At 34.7% G+C, this 21,924-nt stretch overlaps 1 protein-coding gene across 1 annotated transcript; it reads right to left on the bottom strand.

The window, feature by feature from the left end:
- Positions 1-16,312: 16,312 nt before the first annotated feature.
- On the bottom strand, positions 16,313-19,804 carry LOC133302628 (phosphoglycerate mutase-like protein 1). The gene is made up of 9 exons (XM_061502439.1): positions 19,636-19,804; positions 19,447-19,554; positions 19,276-19,355; positions 18,831-18,993; positions 18,420-18,494; positions 18,177-18,265; positions 17,439-17,558; positions 16,985-17,029; positions 16,313-16,496 (listed from the first exon to the last, which is right to left on the bottom strand). Exons 1-9 carry the CDS (start codon positions 19,696-19,698, stop codon positions 16,397-16,399), a joined length of 843 nt encoding a protein of 280 aa, XP_061358423.1. The 5' UTR covers positions 19,699-19,804; the 3' UTR covers positions 16,313-16,396.
- Between the last annotated feature and the right edge of the window lie 2,120 nt (positions 19,805-21,924).

Raw genomic sequence — 21,924 nt, forward strand, 5'->3', positions numbered from 1 at the left:
CCTTCTTCTAGAATCTCCAATGATAAGGTGGATACCATTTATGGAGGTGGTTGTGTAGACATTGAGTCATACACCCATTAATGAAGTGCATGCTCAACCACCAGCATCAAAGGAAGGAACCACGCCCGAACTAATCTCCCCATTTTGACTTTAATGAGTCGGGTTCAGCACCTCGGCACCTTGACAATAATCTTCAAATTTTCTTACTGGTACCGGCTTGGTCATTAAGTTGGACCAATTCAATTCGGTGTGCACTTTGACGAGTTCGAGATGCCCATCCTCCACCACATCCTGAATCCTGTGATACCTCACATCAATGTGTTTAATGCGAGAGTGATAGGTTGAGTTCTTTGCTAGATGAATAGCGCTTTGGTTATCACACTTCAGCTTGTATTTGTCTTGATCATGGTCAAGTTCCAAAAGAAACTTCTTCATCCACAACATTTCCTTGCAAGCCTCAGTAACGGCTATATCAGTTTCTTATTATCTTGATTCTGAGAATTTGCTATGCAGAACTCAAAGCCTTCTTCAGGGTGGCTATCCTTGATTTATTTTGCCTTACAATTAACATATAGTCAATAAATAAAAGTAAAGTCAGAAAATCTTCAACCTCATACCTTTTAACAAATACGTAGTGGTCGGCCTCCATCTTCATGAACTTGTGCTCGATCATGAAGGATTCAAATTTCTTGTACCACTGCTGAGGTGCTTGTTTCAATTCATATAGACTGTTCTTCAAATGACAGACTAGAACTTTTTTTCCTAGAGCTCAGAACCCTTCAGGTTACTCCATATATCTCCTCTTCAAGGTCGCCGTGAAGGAATACGGTCTTTAGATCCATTTGTTCAAATTTAAGGTCCATTGAGGCCGTCATAACTAAAATAGTTCGGATCGAAGTCATTTTCACAACTAGAGAGGAAATTTCTTCAAAATCAAATCCTTTCTTTTGATTACATCCTTTCAATACGATTCTGGCCTTGTATGTCGGCTTTTGGTCGTTCTCCTCATGCTTGATTTTATAGACCCGCTTATTCTTCAAAGCTCATCTCCCTTGGGGCAGCTCGATCAACTCATATGTCTGGTCTTCATGCAAGGACTTCATCTTGTCGTGCATTCCTTTCTCCTATTCCTTCTTCTCAAAACTCGCCATGGCCTCATTATAACATTGAGGTTCTCTATCTTCAGCAACAACAGTGTACTCGTCAGGTGGGTATCTTATAGAAGGTCGTCTCACTCAAGTAGAGTGTATGAGTTGATTTTCAAGTTGAGAGTCTAGCCTAACATTCTCATCGCAGACCTCAGGACGACATGCATCAGCTTATCTTTCAGCATCACCTTCAGCAGGTGGTTCTTCTTGTTGCTGGTCATTTTCATCAATTTCTTGTTTCTTTTCTCCCCTTGCTTTAGCTCAGACAGGAGTAACGAGTTCTTCACCTCGAACAGTAAATCGGACTTTGGACTTCAAGATGTCTTTAATTGCTTCATCCTTTTGGAAGACTACATATCAGCTTCTCACCACTTTTCTGTTCACAGGATCCCAAAGTTTGAATCCAAACTCGTATCTCGGCAAACCGAGGTATATACATTCTTTTGTCTTCACATTAAGCTTGCCCTTTCATCTTTGGGGATATGCATGAAAGATCGACATCCAAATACCTTCAAGTGATCATAAGTCGCTTTCCGACTTGATCATACTTCTTCCAAAATTTCTCCTTCTAATGGCAATGATGGTGATAGATTTATTAAGTCAACTGCAGTTCGAATTGCTTCACCCAGAATGATTTCAGTAACCCGACATGATATAGCATACTTCAGACACTTTCTTCAATAGTTTGGTTCATCCTTTCAGCAACTCCATTTAGCTGAGGAGTGTTTGGGAGCATTTTTTCCAATCTTATTTTGGCCTCTCTGCAATATATATCAAACGAACAACAATATTCACCACCATTGTTAGAATGAACCACCTTCAGCTTCTTCCCAGTCTCCCTTTCCCCCATTGCATGGAATCCTTTAAAGGCTCGGAGAACCTGGTCTTTAGACTTCAACAAATACACCTACACTTTACGAGAACAATCATCAATAAAAGAAACAACGCTTTGATCTCCGTCAAGTGATTTTTCAGACATAGAGAAAACATCAGTGTGGACGAGGTCAAGGATATACTTGCGTCGTCTGGGCTGATTCGGTCTTACAAAAGAAACTCAGTGCTTTTTTCCAGCTAGGCAGTGCATGCAACTTCCCAGCACTTGGCTCCTTAACCCAGTCAGAAGTCCTTTCTTGTTCAAAACTTGGAGCCCTTTTTCACTCATGTGGCCGATGCGCTTGCAAAACAACTCCATACTAGGTCCTTCTTGGACATAGTATGCTTATCCATTATTGATCTTTTCTTGCATGACATACAAGGAGCCTTTTTTCTTTCCTCGGGCAACCACCAAGTGTCCCTTGGCCAATTTCCATCCCCCTCCGTCAAAATAGCTAACTATCCCTGCATCATCAAGTTTTCCTACCGACATTAAGTTCAAACGCATGTCTGGCACATGCCATACTTCTTTCAACACAAGTCGACATCTGACATCCGTGGTCATGGTTACATCACATACTCTAACAATCTTTCTTGTAACTTGATTTCCAATTTTTACCACTCTGAAGTCACCTCTTCTATAAGAAGAGAAGAAGCCTTTATGTGGAGTAACATGGAAGGAGGCACCAGAGTCAACAATCCAGGCGTACTGGATACAACGCATTTTCTTCTCTTGAATTCTTCGTTCAGGAGGCTATCAGTCACTGCGTCCATTATCAACTTTTCATCAGGAGTCGAATTGCTCAAAGTCACGACCAGGGTATCCCGACTTTCTGGTAGGTAACTCAGAAGCAATAGTGCTTGCATCTGGTCATCAATCTTCATCTTGGCTTTAGAAAGCTGATTCATAATGCCTTTGTAAGTGTTAAGGTGTTCAATCATACTCATGTCATGTTTGTATTCAAGCTTCACAAGTCGGCGAACCAGGAACGCTTTGTTCTTGGGAATGTTCTTCTATATCATAAACTCCAGCTTCGTTCATAACTCGGAAACAGGCTCAAAGAGCCTTTTGTCAATATACTTCCTAATCATGGCCACAACTTTCTATTCAGAATTTCCATTCCTTTATGTTCTTTTCTTCTGGTCTAGTCTCATTGAGGATGGGCTCATAGAGGTCTTTGCAGAACATGTGATCTTCCATCATCGGTCTCTAGTATGTGAAGTTAGCTTGAACATGTCTCCGTCATGTACAATGCCATTAGTCTTCATCTCGTCTCCTTCAGAACCCTTTGAACTCGGGCTCTGATACCACTCTTGGACGAGATTCCTTAATCATTGTGAAAACAAAATCACAAGTCGGCACATCGAGTTTAGAGCTCAACACTCGAAGGTCGGCTCGTAGTCACCAGGTTGGCTAGATCGCAGAAAAATAAAAAATGCAGAAATGAGAGAGATAAAGATAAACACAACAATCTTTTAATGTGAAAAACCTTCCTTGAGGCATAGGAGCAAAAAACATGGGACACTAGTCTAAAAAATCTTTCACTATGAAAATGAAAGATTACAAAGATTCAAACTTCATCAACAATGGTGGTATTCTCAAACTTCTCTAAAGAGATCACTCATCAAACTTCTCTCTAAAGGTACTCCTAAAATGCTCTCAAGCTAACAGAAAAATCTATTACATTATTTTTTTATAGGGTGAGGGGAACCCTTCACCTTTTTCTAGAATCTTCATTGATAAGGTGAACAACACTTATGGAGGTGTTTGTGTAGACATTGAGTCATACACCCATTAATGAGGTGCATGTTCAACCACCAACATTAAAGGAAGGAATCACACCCCAACAAACCTAGCTTTAAATAAGGTAGGAAACATATCTTTACATCATTTTTCTCTCAAACTAGTTCCTCTTGAGGATTAATAAACTTAAATAAAACCAAAATAAAATTGAGAAAATAAATAAATAAATAAATACAAAAACAATTAAACATGGAGAAAACAAATATCGAAAAAAACTAAAAACCTAATAGTAAAAAATAAAATATATGAATACATATTGAAGGGAAAAAAAGGAGAATATATATATATATATATATATATATATATATATATATATATATATAGGGATAGAATCCATTGACACTGGTGTCAAATTTTGAAATTTGACACCAAATCCTAACCGTTGATTTCCGCCAATCAACGGTTATCATTTATTGGCAATTGATGATTAATTCAAAAGTGTAATTCCCAATAAATGATAACCGTTGATTGACGAAAATCAACGGTTAAGATTTGGTGTCAAATTTCAAAGTTTGACACCGGTGTCAAAGGATCCTGCCCCATATATATATATATATATATATATATATATATTGGGATAAATCACATGAATCTTTCACTTGAGGCAATTCTGTTTGAGGTGTGTTCAAGAATAAGATTTTAAAATCCTTCCAAAGATGGTAATGGGAGGATCGAACATATGCTCTTATCCCCACCGACTCAGCTCTCATATATCAACTGAGCTACTATCATTTGATAAAGAGAAAAAACTTTGGGCATAAGATAATCAGCAGAAACAGAAAAAAGAGTTGTGTAGGCTAACTGCGAGTAACTCAAATCAGAAATAAGCTATGTGTATCAATTTTAGTTTAGATATTGATTTACATATGTGCTGATATGGAAATGGTGCATGCGCATATTAAAATTGTATGAAAATAACTGTTGAAATATTTGTATCTATATATACTGAAAGGTTATACGGATAGGATGGCTCTTTCATCCATTAGGGGTTTTTATTTTTTTAATTTATCAATTTGATATTTCGTTCAAAGTATTTATGAATGAGGGTCATTTAGTGACGCGAGGGGGACCTAGTGTCACTGAGTGCCGCTATCATCTCCCCGCGTCATTCACACTTTTTTATTTTATTTTTTTACTTTTTCTATTGAGTGTCGCCCCCCTCCCCTGGGGCACTGACAGAATTGTGCCAAGTGGCACAATCTGGTTACTCCTATTACCGTAAAACTTCGGAAAACCATAACTTTTGACTCGGGTATCCAAATCAAATGATTTTTTTTTATTTCACATAATTTTTCGAGATCTACACAATAACACCTCATTTGATATATTTTATCTTCCATTAATATAGTTCAAATTTGCAACACTAATTACACTTTTTTACATATTTGAATTATGTTTGTGAGAGATAAAATATGTCAAATGAGATGTCATTGCGTAGATTTCGAAAAGTTATGTGAAATAAAAAAAAATCATCTGATTTGAATACCCGAGTCAAAAGTTATGGCTTTCCGAAGTTTTACGATAATAGGAGTTACCAGATTGTGCCACTTGGCACAATTCTGTGAGTGCCCCAAGGGAGGGGGGCGACACTCAATAGAAAAAAAATAAAAAATAAATAAAAAAATGTGAGTGACGCGGGGATGGTAGTGGCACTCAGTGACGCAGCTGGGTCCCCCTCACGTCACTAAATGACCCTCATTCATAAATTTCTTGGACCAAATACCAAATTGATAAATTAAAATAAAAAAATACCCCAATTGGTCAATGAGCCCGAATAGGATTCGATGATGGTAACAACCCTAATGTACGTATAAATATTTTGTCACTCAAGTTAATATATGTACGAGATAAAATGTGTGACAATAACTAGGTAAGATGCATACCTCCTCAGATGTTGAATGAGGATAAAGGCTTTTGCTTATACGCAATAATATGAAGGTTGACTCTACTGGAGTGGTTCAGATGTGAGGAAAGGACAAGCAATTTGTAGAGATTCCCGTACTATAGTTGTCATTTGGTTTGATATTTTACTAATTGTGTCATTTTTGTACAGTGGGAAGTGAGCAAAGAATTTGTGTGGGCCCATATACCAATCCGTAACAATAACGCACCTAAAGTGAAAAATGAGGACACATACATGGTTTTATAATTATATGAAATTTCTCTATATACTCTAGGATTTTCGTGGGTTTTATATATAATTTTTTTTAACATATGAGTCTCACATGCTTTTTATCTCTATAAGATACGATTTTAATTCTCATTCAACATGAGAATTATAAAATTCTTTGTACATTATATATTCATTGGTATGCAGCAAATTTTTTAATTTGGCATGATAATTTAAGATTGTAAGCTGGGAGAGGCGGGGTTGGCGACCTCCTCCCCTAGAATTTGATGAATTTTTTTTTTTAATGATTTTTTAAAATATTTTGATGATGATTATGGAGATGAATTTTTTGGAAGTGGTATGAAAATGAGCATGAAGATCGTTCTGGTGAGGATATAGTATAGCTATATGGAGACTAGAACATTGAAGGCTTCTTCTGAAAGCAAGATTTTAGTAAATATATATTATTATAAGGGCGTATGTATGTATAGTCCGTTATAAGGGCTATGTATGAAAGCACTGAGGGTGATTATTATGTGTGTTTTCTTTTGTCCTAGTTCTGCTACTTAACAAGAGTATATAATATTAAAATTTATATTTCTTATTTTTTTAAGAAAAACGTCATTTTGATTATTTTTTTTGGATACAAGTAGGAATTGAACACATAATCTAACCTACCAAAATTCCTCACTAGATCAATTCTAATGGCTACTCTAGATTTGGTGTTTTATTCAATAAATTTTATATTTCTTGGATGAAAAATTGAGTGAACAAAATTTAGATTTGGTGATATTAAATTTCTGAATGTTTATTACATGTTGCTATAAAAAAAATGCCCCCCGTAATTAACAATCCTGGCTCCGCCTGGTGATACAAAACTTCAGGAGTTCAATTATTGAGCATGTGTTTCGTCAAGGGAACAGTGTCATTTACCAAACTGGTCTCTGTTTGGTTATATATGTGACATGCATGGGTGGAGGATGCTTCCCGCCATAAACTATTTCCGTAGCAATGTTTTATTTATATGCTTGTTCTCCTTGCTAAAGAAAGTAATTTTCCACATAAACAAAAGTGTTAGATCAATTGTGTACTATACAAAGTGATCCAATGAAACAGAGATAAAAGATCATTTTTTTCTTGTTGAATAATAAATGGCCACACAACATTTTGAAGCTGCATTTGCACAAAGGAATCATTACTCACTAGAGGAGTTATTACCTGTCGGAGCTCAAATTTGTGGGAATTTGCGAAGATTCAACAAGAACAGCCAGAATAAGGGTGTTCTTACCTGTAACGAGCACAATTTCCGCTACATGCATATGATGTATCTCCTTCCTGTAACATGCTTTTCTGAATTGAACTGTGGTTTTGTCGGTCCTGAAAAATCAATAAATATATGTATGTGACAGTTATCAAGAACAGCTTGTAAGACCAACATAAATGAAAGGAAATTTATTCTGAAAAGAACACAGAGAAAGATGAATTCCTTTGACTTTGACTTTGACTTTGAAGCATGCTGCAAGATCAAGGAACCCCTTTTGACAATGAGGACATTATTATTGCCGAATCTATAAAACAATAATCTTAAATCTCGAATGAAACAATAATCTTAAATCTCGAAAGAAACAATAATATCGCTGTCCATTATAATATATGGAATTAATGTAACGTGGAGATAAAATTATTTTTTATATATACATAGAATTATATGGAGTCCATGTAAAGATAAATTTTTATATGTGTATAAAAGATAAAATTATCTTTTACAATATGAGAAATAATAATTCCATAATATATATCAATATATCAGTAATAATTATAGAAGCTTGAATCAAACCATTGTATTGCTATATTATTCTTCTACAATCATATAATAATAATAGCTTAAAGAAAGTGAAAATGCTACACATGTAAATTGTTTCGAGAAAGAAATAGAGTAAATACATTTTTTTGTTCCTGACAATATCAACGAAGCTCTTTTGGTCCCTAGCAATAAAAAAGGGATATCGTGGTTCCTAAATTTTACAAATTAGACCCACGTTAGTCTTTCTGTTAGTGGGGCTCTAACGCCGTTACTAACGTCTCTGACGTGTACCGTAAAATTGTTGAGTTACCATGGAGGAATCCACATGAATAAAAAACGAGCTGTTTGGTATCTTACTTTTTTTCTCTCTCCAATATAGGTCCCCACCAACACCACCCATGTTCATTACAGTTCACCTGGTTTACCATTCTTCGCCGCCATCATTACAGCCTCCATGCAAAACTCCACCCTCTGCCTCTCCATCATTATGTTAAGTTGGATGACTGCAAGATCTCACCCTCACCTCTTCTTCTTTATTTTTTGATCCAACCCTTCACCTCCAGCAAGTAATCTGCTAGTTTTCTCTTCATTTCGAACAGAGCCCCACCAAGTGTCTGAATCAGATTTCCATTCTTCTCTGTAACTATCTACTGCCTTCCAATAGCAGCAGACCTACTTTCCTCCTGGGAGCATTGCAGAGTGAACAAAGTCATGAAGAGAGAATGAAAGTGGACATAAACAACTTACTATCAGAAATTAATAAATCTAAAACTTTATGTTTTGAGGTTGTAGAGGAAAACAGAGCATGAAAATTATATGTACAATTTTAAAATCTGACATGAGTATTATTAGTGCTTTTACTTGGACGTTGAGATGATAGATGACTCAAATAATTTCATCCTAAAATGTTTAAACTAAGCTTAAAGCAACTTGAGACCTTTCTTTAGGGATAAGAAATGGAGCTTGAAATTTTGATTGTGCGAATCAGTGAGCATATAATGCATTCTTATTAGACCCTAAACAAAATTGAAACTCTATCACTAAACGGGCTTTAACAATATATATATATATATATATATATATATATATATATATATATATATAGGACAAAACTGCAATAAAGTAGTTTAATATATAGCATCTTGTATTTCACAGATAAAGAATAAAACAAGTAATTTTGTTGGTGGTGATAAAATAACCAAGAAATTATTTCATCATATCGTCCTATTAAAAGATGCAAACATCATCGAAACTAATGTTTTCCCATATTTGTCACTTAATTTTTTCTGTATCATGATTGATATTGTCACCACTTACGTCGTCGTTTAAAAGATTATACCAACTGTAAAGAATTGGACCATTCATTTCACAATTGACCCAGCCATCCTTAATTTTGTTGTCAATCAGCCTAACAAGTAGAATTTTTCAGATCTGAAAAATGTATTAGAGGAAATTGGGATAGAATAACAATTACATACCTTGCCTTCCTGGAAGCATCTTGTACACTTTCTTTGAAGTGCTTTAGCTCCCTTGATGTTACTAGAGCCATGGGTTTAACATGTTGAACTCCAAAAGAATGGTCTTCTGATACGTTCCCCCCAGAAACACCTAGAACCCTCCCAAGTTCACGTGTGTATTTTTGATTGCTTAGCGTAATTGGATCCAGTTGCGAACACTGAGGCAAGGGTAGCATATCTGATGAAGCTATCCCACTGTTGCTGTTCAAGTTATTCCCAGAACTCAACATTAAGCCTTTGATCTTACTTAAAGCTGAGAACGCAGGCCAAAAGAAAGTCTCTTTCTTTTGCACCGAAGACCAATTCGAGTTTTGAATCCCTGCCCGCAGTTTAATAAACCAAAACAGTAGTAAGCAACATATCATGAATCTATTAAATGACCATCACATGAAGATTGGGTAGCAACAACAGTAACACCTAGATAAAGTACATAAAGCTAAAAAGAAAGTCTCCAATATAGGTCCCCACCACCGGCATCCATCTCACCCAACTTGGATGGGATTAGTAAATAGAAGAGAGTGAGAGAGTTGAAAATGATGAAGGAAAGAAGGTGGGTGTGGTCACTCTAGTGGCATTCATGGTATGTCCCAATGGATCCCCTTTTCTCTTTCTATTGGTTTCCATAACAATCACAATCTTAGATCGTCCAATACTATTATTGCAAATACCAAACCACCTTCTATTATCTCTTAATAAACACAACACTTTGGTGTTAATATTTGTATTTGCATCATCTCATCTCCTTCCCCTCACATTTACGCATTAGCTAGCAGCTAACTATCAAATTTACGGTACCATTACCATCTTTTTTCATTTACATTCTAATGCTCTGTTTTATAAAATATTCCATTGTATTATTCATCTCTATCTTCTAGCACCCTCTTTCTTGTGATTTTACCATGATGGTGAGGCTAATCCAGTTGCATTGCTTCTGTCCTCGGCCATGATGTTGAGGCATCTTCGGTTCTCTTCTTTTGCTGACAGACTTGAGACTGCTGTGAATCGTGTCATTTCAGAGTGCAAGTACAGGACAAAAGATTTAGGCGGAGACAGCACTACCCAGGAGATTGTTGACGCTGTCATTGCCAACCTCGACTAAATGGGTGTTCATTTACCATTTTTAAGTCTTGTTGACCAGCCTTCATTTACCATGGTGGTGGTGAACTGTAATGAACATGGGTGGTGTTGGTGGGGACCTATATTGGAGAGAAGAAGAAAAAAGTAAGGTACTAAACGACGTCGTTTTTTATCCAGGTGGATTCCTCCATGGTGACTCAACAATTTAATGGTACACGTCAGAGACGTTAGTAACGGTGTTAGAGCCCCACTAACAGAAGGACTAACGTGGGCCTAATTTGTAAAATGTAGGGACCACGATGTCCCTTTTTTATTGCTAGGGACCAAAAAGGGCTTCGTGGATATTGTCAGGGACCAAAAATGGTATTTACTCAAAGAAATATTACTCAATACAATCGTTTTGTCATGAACTCCACCATTGTTGATACAATCACATTTAAGCTTTCATAAATAAAAATAGAAAAACATTAAAGGATATGAACATTGGTTTTTCATAAAATGACTTATGAATAAAAAATAAAAAAATAAAAACTACAAAAAAAGTTACCTTTTATCAATTATTTATTTAGTTTATAACTTTTCTTTTTTTATTATTAAACATATGTAATAACTTTATTATAGAAACTTTCTTACCGAATAATATTGCTAATAAAATATTGGTTTAAAACTTTTCCTTTCACACGATAAGTTTGATCTTCTGCTATAGACTCATGGGAATAAATACTGTTTTTAAATTTTGTTGTTGTTGTTCTTTTCAGCAGTGTTTAAAAATCTGACCCGGCCATCGATCCGGCCAAGGTCAGGGGTCACGAGTTCTACCGAGGGGTCACCGGATCACTATGCTGACCTAATTAAAGTATTAAAAATATAAATATATATATATATATATATATATATATATATATATATATATCCTCGATGAAAATATTAAAAAACAAACTACCAATCATCAAAGATTCAAAATATACTTAACATAATTCATCAGTTACAACCACAAGTCAATATTATATGACCTAATTAAAGTATCAAGATACCAAAGTACAAAACTCATATTTTAATGGGGTCACTACGCTGACCCGGTTCTGCCTCTTTTGAGAAGGTCCATGACAAAGGAAAATTTAAAGGAAGTAAGAATGAGTTTTTGTTTTCCATCGACGACCGTAAGAATTTCATTTGAAAGGGTAAAATTATTACCTTTTCTAGAAGATTCACGGCAGCGAGGTGACGTCTAGGTAGCTGGGAGAGGAGAGAATGATTAGATTTAGGTTTGCAAGCTTTTTTATTTTATATTTTTAATAAAACAATGTTGTTTCGTGGAACTAAAAAAAATGCAGTGACCCCCTTTGATCCCTCTGACTAGGGGTGTTCAAAATGTCCAAAAAAACCAAACCGATCCATAACCAAACTGCTCCACATCTTAAAAACCGGTTATTTTTAAAAACCAGTTTCATATAAAACTACATTTTATTTTATAAACTGGTTATTTACCAAACTATAAAAATAATTGGGTATCCATAACCAAACTGCTTTACAATTAAAGAACAAATAAGTATTATCTTTTATCATGCCTATTATATTAGTCAATTGATTCAAACTTCCAAACAATAAACTAGCAAAAAAAGTTAAGCAGCTCAAGTAGAAAACATTTATTTTAAAAAAAAAATTATGCATAAATCGAAAGATGACATTCTAAGAAAGCACTTCTTATTGGTAAATTTTTGACAGACCCATTCTTCTATTTTTTTAGTTCACATTAGGAACTAAATAGTGAAGTTTTAACTGGATATTAAGTCCTTGCATTTATTGGAAAATATTATATATCAGTTGAGCCAACCAATTGTATGAGAATATCATCTTGAATGCTCTTTTTGAGGAGAAATCCTGTATGTTATTTTATTTAATTTTCGTTGTTACCTTTTCTTCTTTATCTACCTTTTTTATGCAATAGCAAGAATTAGCTCTTTGTTGAATATGGTCTTGCTCTCTCTGATTTTGCATCTAGAGTATAGAACTCCTCATAGAATTTCCAATGAGGCAGTGACCATTTAGAACGTGTGCATAATCAGTTGTCCACAGAGCTTGGGGGATGATAAGTATTACGTCCTTGGTATATATGTTGTGCTTCCAATCGTTTTCATTATGCATGTATTTATCCATTAATTAAGTTACTTCATTTAGTGTAAGTTGTAGCTCTCCTTGTTGGTTATTCTACTTTGTTACTGTTGAGACTCACGGCAAGTGCACCGATCATACAAGTAATATAATGATTGAATAAGAGATCTTTCCCACGAGGATTATACTCAAGCACTAATTCACTATCGCAACTTAAGTTGGACAATCAAAGTTGTATTTGGAAACAGGATTTGAATTTGAAATATTAAAACTAATTAATCGCAAGAATTAAAAACACGAATTAAAAGCAAGAAATTAAAGATTTGAATTAACTAATTTAAAAGAACGTAGCTAGGGTTTCGATTTCCTTCGACCTCTTTATTACGTTTGAATTCCTTCTTTACGTTAATCGTCCTTAATATCAATCTAATCGATTCTTTCTTATGTAATTAGGGCTCAATCCCTTGTTACCCTAGACCTTCACAATCTTGCAAGAACCCTAGTTCCCCGGTTATTCTCCAAGAAGGTAAGCATTAAGTTCAAGAACCATAAAGATTATGCAAACTCTATGTCTATCCCTAGAATCATAAAGCGCACGATGAAATTATCAGATAAGGATCACACACCAACATTCTTATTGTCATGCATTTACCTAAGATCAATACATAAGAATCAAGCTTATGTAAAGCATTAAAAACAGATAACTTCATTCATGATAAAAAGAAAAATTAACATAACGAATTGTTCAAAGCATAATAAATTGATTAAATTCCATCTAACCCTAACTACTGAAAGACTTAGCCAGACATAACAATATCAAGAATGAAAGACAATATAAAAGCTCCCCCAAACTCCATAGATGATTGGTGAATCTTCAATATCCCCAGTGCAAACTTGATGTTGATCCGTCTCCGCCGCTCACGAAAATGAACCGGGTGTTTCTCTGCATTTCCTCTGCCTCCAAGCATCAAGAGCTCTTCTTGAATGTGAAAAACCTCCTAATTCTAACCCCAAATGTGTTTTTAGGGGTAAAGAATTTGTGCCCTAAGTGGATACCTCGAAATGGGCTTAAGTTGGATCCTTCGGGGCGCTTAAGCTTGCTTAAACGCGCTTAAGCCCCCTAGGATAGTGCATGGGATTCTATGTTGCGCGCTTAAGCGCGCTCGAAACAAAACCTTCTTCTTGGTCCGCGCTTAAGCCCTGAGTTGGGGGCTTAAGCGCCAAAGGCAGAGACCATTTGCGTATTTAGGAGGCTTTAACTTCAAAATGGGGGCTTAAGCCCCCTCTCTAACAACTTGATAATCTTGATAAGATCTTCAAATCTTTTTGTTTTGCTCTCCATCTATCCATATCTTCATATTTGTTTCCTTTTGTCATCAAATCCCTTCAAAATAACAAATGTGTATCATTTAATTAATAATTCATAAAGTTCATGATTATTATATTAAAACCCTAGTTTTTGACTTGTTCAACTTGATAATTTATATTAATTTAGTCTATAAAACAAGATAAACTAAAGGTTTATCAGTTACTCACATTAATTGCTTGTATAGTCATGTCATGTTGCAATCATTTTCAGGTCTGATGAATAATTACCTTATTCATTTTGCTTACTCACATTAATTGCTTGTATAGTCATGTCATGTTGCAATCATTTTCAGGTCTGATGAATAATTACCTTATTCATTTTGCTTTGGAATAAGCTTACAAATTACAACGTCTGTGAACTTTGAGACAAAGTAGAATAGAGTAATTATAGAGTTCAATCTGCTTTTTTTTTTCTCGAGGATTAATATGACTATGAACTTAGTGTTGAGCCTCCTTTAATCTTCAACAAGCTTACAATGTCTGTCATCAAAAATTGGTTTTGAATTTTTACAAAAAAAAAAAATTGTTATAAAATCAGTTTTTAACTTAATAATCGATTTATGGTTCATAACCGGTTTTGATTTAAAATCGGTTTTATATCAAAATCGGTTTAAAACCGGTTTTAAATCAAAACCGGTTATGAACCATAAACCGATTTTTAAACCGGTTTCAAACTGGTTTGGACAAATTAAAAATCATTTTTTTTAAAAGTGGTTCGGTTTAAAAACCAAACCATTTAAAACTGGTTCGATTCGGTTTTTGTAAAAAACCGAACCAAACCGCTCCATGCACACCCTTACCTCTGACCCGGGAGTCACTGTAATCCAGCCAGATTTTGGGGGTCAGAGGGGTCGATATGCATATAGGGTCCAACTTGTGACCCCAACCCTCAGAGGGGAGAGGTTAGGGTTGACTCCGGTCAAAGCAGGAAGCGAAGTGGGGTTTTAAAAAACTGCTTTTCAGTAGTGGATTCCACTGAAATAATGTGTTTATCCTCTCACATGAGAACTTTTAAGTCCATAAAATATAGGATTTTATTAGTGTTATGTAACATAATGTAAGTGTTGTTTCCAACTCTCACATCAAAAAGGAGAGAGAAAGTGGAATGATGAAAGAGAAAGAAAAACATGTGGACCCTACCTCTTTAATGTGTGTGTAGAAAAGTGAAGTTATATTATGTTAAATGATAAACATAAAACATTAAAATATAATAAACAAAACGGTTGGTTAAAGCGTGAAATAACATAAAGCTCAAGAATTTGCGGGTTGAACTCAAAAGAAAGAAAATAAGGATTCATTTCATTTGTTAAAAAAATAAGGCACACTAAAATATAAAAATAATAATTAAAAGTAGTATAATTAACGGGACATAATTTTAAAATTTTCTTACCTACTAAATTAAATAATTATAAAATTATGTTCGTAATACAAGAAAAAGAGATAAAAAGACCAATAGTCCTTCTCCTTTTTTTTTCAGCCCTAATATTGCAAATGAACTAATATACAAAATAAATAATATTAAAATGAATTTTACATTATTTTATTTAATGTTTATGTGTATTAAATGGCATATAATACAAAACTTTTAATCGTATTATCAAACAACTAACAATCTAAAAAAATCATCCTATAGTTCAATCCATTATGTTGTGTTATTTTATTTATACTATTAGGCTCCTCATACAATTCTTTTGAAGTCATTGGATATTTTCCTTGTTAGAGAATCTCCCCTTTCTTCCACTCTGTCCCAAAAAGTAATTTGGACCAAGTAACATTTTCATGTTCCATTTAAACAATTTCCTTTTTTTTTATTATTCTCAAAGGAGAAAAATATTTTTTTTTATCAAACTTATATGGATCCAATCACGATCTTATATTAAGAACAAGAAATATTTATCGATCAATCCTTTTGCCTCCCACCCCACCCAACTTCTTTTCTTTTCTTTGAGAATCAGAAAGATCCTTAGCCAGACCCCCAAGCCTAAATAAAATAGCTGGTGAAAGTTTCCGGAGACAAATTTTCATGGTAGGCCTAGCTCATGGCACAAACTGGAAGAGGATCCATGACGGTGCCCTGAATCAACCATACATACCGGGCTCCAAATATGGACTCTATGGTAGTGTGATGCCCTAATTGGTCGAGCAGAGTCTGCATCCCTGTACTTGAATGAGAATGATCCAATATCTTAATGGGTTCGCTAGCAACTCCACTTACAAATTATTTGAAGTTCACTCTATTGACATTCTTAGTTGTTTTTCTTTAATTTAAACAAAATCAAAAATTTTAAAACCAAAGCGGTTAATTTTCATGATGATTAATTAATTTGGAACTGAACTTGGCTAAAAAATGTTTTTGTGATAACCTATTCTATTCCTAATCTTTTGCATCGCCAAATGAAAAAAAAAAAAAAGTGTTAAATAATTGTTAAATTTCAAGACAGAATAAGCACTAGTTTGAAAAATATGAAATAATCATGTTAGATTTCATAAGAGTCATGATCTTCAAATATTAATGATTATGTCCAACATTTTAATGTTTGAATGATACTAAACACATACAAACAAGTAGAAAGACCAAACCCACTATTTCTTAGCGTTCTCATCCACATCACCACTAGGGAGGTCCGGCCCTGAAGGTATCTTGCCTGGATAGTTAGTGGTTGACACTTCTGTTCCTGTCATACTGGACGATAAACATAATTAAACAAAACATAAATTATACATACATAGAGGAAGGTTATATTTACAAACTCTTACAAACTACACTAAGTATGACTGGGCATACTTCAATCAAGAGTGTATGACCAGTCATACTTAGTGTAATTTGTAAAAAAAAAATTGTAAACGGATCCTTCCTATATATATATATATATATATATAGGGGGAAAAGTATTTCTCCGGTCACTTAAGATAATTTTATCTCCAGTTAGCTCAAAACGACGTCATTTTGGAATTCTAAGATTAAAAAATTATAATGATAAAGACTAATATAACCCTGCAATAAATTAGAATTACAAATAACACCTTGATTTCCGCCACAAAACGACGTCGTTTAGGGCTCACTGGAGATAATTTATCTCCATTTACTTGAGAAATCCTTTACCCATATATATATATATATATATAAATATATATATATATTTTAATTGTATTATAGGTTGTATAACTCACCTTCTATCCACAATGACCATGGAGCGAAGCTCACAATTGGCAAAGCTACAAGGATATGTGAAATGAGTCAATCATTTGCTTCAATATAAAAACTGAAAATAGCTCCCAGCATTATCAGCTAGATTTGTTATCATGTTTAACAGTTGCAGGAAGTCAGGAACTTGATCCCAAACTAAAGAATCCAAAGCACCACATCTTGCATAGTAACACACGAGAACAACATATACCTTACATAACAACTGGAAAATATGGCACTCACTTTCTACATATCTAAGACTGATAAAAAGCTGAGTAATGCTTCTTTTTGATAAATGCAGACATCAGGAATAAATTGTAAATGTATTTCAGGAAAAAAAACACCAAGATATTTTCTCAAAAGTCATGCATATTCAACTTGGTTAGAATCACAAATAACAACTAACAACATTGGAGTCATGAGATGCTGAGAGCTTACTGCTTGGATATTTCTTTCTTCACCAATGGGTGGCAATCATTTCCAAACGCATTTAGAGTATGAAACAAGAATCCACTATGTGTCACAATAGCTATCTCCTTCTCTTTTCGTGTCCACAACCTGTGATGAAGTGAAAAGTAAAAATAAAACCACACAGATTTCAATTATATCGCATTTGGTGGCAATTTCCAGTTCCTTACATGAAAGTAATGGGAAGTTATTTAAAAAGATAGAGGATGAATACTTTATTTCTGAACAGAGAATAACATAAATCTTCAACTACTGACAATAAATGGATATCTGAATTCCTACCAATATATCAGTTCTAATAACCATAAAAGAGCAATACAGCAAGAAGTTATCTACTTATTTCTTGCTAAGGAGACATGAACTTAGTGATCCAAATGATGAATAGCTAAAATATCAGACAAATGGATTTATTTTCCAACTTCAGAGGGCACAAGTGAGTTCAGTGACGGCCTTTTGAGCAGCTTCAATTACATTTAACACATACTCTGCTATATCTAGTATTCTAGTAAACTTAACAAATTATTGAAATACATTTTAGTAAAGATAAGTTGATCTTGGCTTCCTATTGCAAAGAGCTACATAGTTGAACAATATTAACTAGGTAATACATTAAAGTCCAATTTTAGTGGGTTTTCCACATGTAGTATTGCTGAGGTAACAAACTCATAAAAGAAACATTAGAGGTTTCTGGCAGTAACAAACTCATACCAGTTTATGAACTTCAGCCCCCTAGCTGCAAGTTCTTCCTTTGTCTCTCTAACGTTGGCCTTCCACCAAATATCCTCATCGCTATCTATCTGAAACGAAAAATTGAAGAGACTAATATAAATCCAAAGGGAACAAATTAAATTTTGCCCAACTATTGTACTTGTACAGCTAAAGAAAGGAGTCAGCCATCTTCCATAAATCATAAACCACAAGCATTCAGGCACTTGAAGTCTAAGCACTTGCCAGTGAAAAATCAACAGCAGGAAAAAGAAACTGATACTCGCTAACACTTCTTCTTCTGTCACAGGGATGAACGCCCTGCATGAGAAAAACATGAAAAGAAATTCGCAAGGTCCATACTCCATATGTCATCGTTATATCAAGCTTGAGGAACCTTATATAAAAAATGTGCTTTTATGATCTTTGTTCCATAAAAGGTAAACTTTTAGAACTAAGAATCCAGATTAATGATGGGTTTGCAGGCATTATCTTGATGGTTAAAAGATTTTCATGACCAAGAATCCAAGAAAAAAAAATAAAATCTATCCATGCTAAGATGGAGATTGAACTTGTTAACTCTAGTACATGTAGCAACATGATGTAGCCTCTCTCCCGGAACAGGTTAAAAGATGTTCAAAGTGTAGAATTGCATACCAAATGTTCCCGACAAAGTTCAGCAGCAACAATTGGTGGGCAATTCAGACTTGAAATTGCAGCACGACTGCTATTCCCTGCATTTGCAACCATAAGAGGCAGCACATCCGATTTATCAGTGTACCCCTCACCACCAAATACCCCAACTGCTGTTTGTAGAGTCCTGAAACCATAAGTTGTACCCCACAAGTCAAAAACTGTCTTTTGCCTCAACACAGTTACAAAAGCAATTTCACACAAGCAAAAATATATGTAAACTACCTCTAGGATCCCATATTTACTCATAAGAGAAAAAAAAAAAAATACAGTATATGCAAATAAGCCGAAAACACATTTACATCACAACCAGATTAGTAAGTTGGATCACTAAACTCCCTTTTAAGTTTCAAAACCCTTATATACATAAAAGGGTATTTGAGTGAGTAATTGTGGTTGTTGTTAATACCTCATTAAAGGAGATGTTATGACGAGATCAATCTTGTTTATAAGGCCAGAGGCACGAACATGGTTACGCAAATTGTCAACCTAACGGAGCAGAATCAGAGAAAGATGATGATGATGATGATTAAGATTATGTGATAAGACTCAAACTTTGTGTGCAAAGTGGTGGTTTTACCTGCAACCACCCTAACGGGGTAAGATGAGCATCGAAGTATTCAGGATTCAAGTAAGCTTTGTAGTTCTTGTCTCCCTCTACATTGTGAATCCCCTGCGCGTGCCTGACCTGGATGCACCTTCTTTCGTAAAAATGAAACTTTTAACAAAAATGATTCATAATCATGTAACAGAGTTGAATGTTACCAACCAGGTGAACGGTTTTGCAACGATGCAACGGAAACAAACTCTGACCACCACCGGCGCAATCCATTTTTCTCTAATGAACAAAATGGATCCGAGATCGTTAACAGGAACCCTTGTGGTACGGACGATGTATTTTATTACTATTATTATTATTCTCTTCGAATCCACCTGCGATTGTGAGGCAGCGAGGGAGCGCGTACGGTTATGTTATGTCAACTTGTTTGTCGGATTTCATTTCCAGCAAACAAAATTATTGTGAGCAAATCCTATTCCAGATATTTTCTTTACTTTTTTTAAATTTTTTTTTTAGTATCACCGGTAATTACATAGCTTTTTTATAGATTAATTAGTGTTCGTTTGGTTAAGCTTTTTTCAAAAGTAACTTTTACCACTTCTTTATTTTAAAAGTATTTTTTATAAAAGTTAAAGCTATTTATATTTTTATAAAAATATTTAGGTTTTGAAAAAAATATTTGACTTTTGACTTCTGCTTTTTTGAGAAGTTAAAATTTTTAACTTCTGAAAAAAGTAGGTTTTTGACTTTTTTTGTGACTTCTCCTTTTTTTAAAAGCAGACATCCAAATGAACTAAAAATGAAAAGTGCTTTTTTTCTTGAAAAAAAGCAGCTTTTGAAGAAAAAAAAGCTCATCCAAATGGGCCCTTATTCGGATTATGAAGTGGATCTACGTTTTAAACCCTCCAAAAATAATACGATCAAACACATACTTTATCTATTTATTCAATTCTTGTGCGCTAACTGAGTTACTTATTTGATTTTTTATTCTTTTTTAATGTCAATAACTAGTCAACTATTTTTATATTTAGATAAAATATAATAAACATGAATTTGAAAAAAGTTGAAATTATAAAAGATATATGAGAAATGTAGACGGATGAAATAATTTTACATTATTTTTACAGAAAAAATATTTTATAGTTACTGCATATAAGTTATCTGTATTTACTCCCAAAACGACGTCGTTTTGGGATTGAAATATTAAAAAATTATAATTATAAGGACTATAATAATCCTGAAATAAATTAAAATTACAAAAACACCAGAATTTTCGTCTCAAAATGACGTCGTATTGGGCTTATTGCAGATAACTTATCTGCAGTAACTGTAGACAAAGCGAACCCTTATTTTTAAGGAAAAAATATTGTCTTTATAAATGACATAAATAATGGCGGATCCACTAGGGAGGTAGGTGATGTTTTGGTACTACCTAATTTTTTAAGATAGTGTTGAGATATATAGTCCCACATTAATTGGATGGGCAACTAATATGGCCTTTATAAGGTCTTGGACATTCTCACTCCTTGAGCTAGCTTTTAGGGTGGTGACCTCAAGGTTCTTAACATGGTATCAGAGCTTGAGGTTCGATCCTCACCGCCCCCCACTTTAAAGTGAAAGCACAAAAAAGGTAAACCAAAGATTGGGCCTGTTGCATAATCCACGCTTCAAGCCAAGAGGGCTCTTGCGGGAGAGGGCGTGATGAGATACATAGTCCCACATTGGTTGAAGAGCAACTAATGTGGAATTTATAAGGCCTTTGGCACTCCCACACTTTGAGCTAGTTTTTGGGGTGTTTCCCAGGGTTCCTTAACATGGTATCAGAGCTTGAGTGACTAAGTTCACAAGTTCGATTCTCGCGGCCCCCCACTTTCAAGTGGAATTAAAAATAAAAAGCACAAAAAGGTAAACCAAAAATTGGGCCTGTGCAATTCCACGCTTCTAGCCCAGAGGGCTCTTGCGTGAGGGGGCGTGTTGAGATATATAGTCCCACATTAATGGGATGGGCAACTAATATGGCCTTTATAAGGCCTTGGGCATTCCCACTCCTTGAGCTAGCTTGTAGAATGGTGACCTCAAGGTTCTTAACAAATAGTATAGATTTTTTTAAAAAAATTATGATATAGCCTTGGTATTAGTTGAATTTTTAAAATTAATATAATCTTGGCACTACCTGATTCTACCTGGCCGGGTCTTATGGCACTATCTGACTTTTTCCTTGGCTCCGCCACGACATAAACTTATATCCTTTTACGAGATAGATAGATAGATGGATAGACACAAAGAGATGTGAGTTCCACTAAAAAATAAAGACAACAAAGTAAATAATAAAAGTTTGAGGACCACCTCTTTGTGTCTATCTCTCTTAAAAGGATCTAAATTTGTATCTTTTACACTTTTCTCTATTTGTAAAGGGAAATGATATACTTACCACCAAAAAAATTTATAACTTTTACAACCAACTTAATCAGTGCTGATTTTCGTCAATCTAACGGTTAT

Source organism: Gastrolobium bilobum, unplaced genomic scaffold (assembly GCF_033153095.1).
Source record: "Gastrolobium bilobum isolate Gb01-03AN ecotype WA unplaced genomic scaffold, APGP_CSIRO_Gbil_v1 utg22847, whole genome shotgun sequence".
Taxonomy (NCBI): domain Eukaryota; kingdom Viridiplantae; phylum Streptophyta; class Magnoliopsida; order Fabales; family Fabaceae; genus Gastrolobium; species Gastrolobium bilobum.

Bases quoted from the DNA above. Each gene is read 5' to 3' on its own strand.
- LOC133302628 (XM_061502439.1), bottom strand. From the start codon at position 19,698: ATGGATTGCGCCGGTGGTGGTCAGAGTTTGTTTCCGTTGCATCGTTGC. The intron at 18,266-18,419 runs GCAAGTGCTTAG...TTTTCGTTTCAG, and splicing joins CTGCTGTTGATTTTTCACTG to ATAGATAGCGATGAGGATAT. The intron at 17,030-17,438 runs GTAAGCTCTCAG...ATATCCTTGTAG, and splicing joins AAGAAAGAAATATCCAAGCA to CTTTGCCAATTGTGAGCTTC.